General features: G+C 33.5%; 1 protein-coding gene across 1 annotated transcript; it reads left to right on the plus strand.

The window, feature by feature from the left end:
* On the plus strand, window positions 1-225 carry COCVIDRAFT_116839 (hypothetical protein; the record flags this gene model as incomplete). Its single annotated transcript, XM_014694533.1, has 1 exon — window positions 1-225. A coding segment is annotated over one exon (225 nt), but the record flags the coding sequence as incomplete, so codon positions are not given.
* Between the last annotated feature and the right edge of the window lie 94 nt (window positions 226-319).

A 319-nucleotide genomic window follows, 5' to 3' on the forward strand; every position in this document is an offset into this window, starting at 1 on the left:
AGAGTGTTTAATGACAAAGGGCATGTTATGAAACGGGTTACTAGAAATAATCATTATGATATATATGAAATTGAGGGAAGCTTAGAAGTACAACGGCAGCTACTGTTGAAACTAGCAGAGCGAGAAAATACAAGAATAGAAAACTTTAAAAGCGAGAGAACATCTTCCGTCGAAAGTCTGGAGAGCTTAAAAGTAGACATAGTTCAAGCAATACAAAAGACATAGGACTAAAGTAGTGGATCTAAAACTAAAGGGGGGTTATTATATACTTTACAGTATTCTTAGCTAAAGTGTATTATAGCTTTGCTATCTAATATTA

Source organism: Bipolaris victoriae, assembly GCF_000527765.1.
Source record: "Bipolaris victoriae FI3 unplaced genomic scaffold scaffold_348, whole genome shotgun sequence".
NCBI classification, from domain to species: Eukaryota; Fungi; Ascomycota; class Dothideomycetes; order Pleosporales; family Pleosporaceae; genus Bipolaris; species Bipolaris victoriae.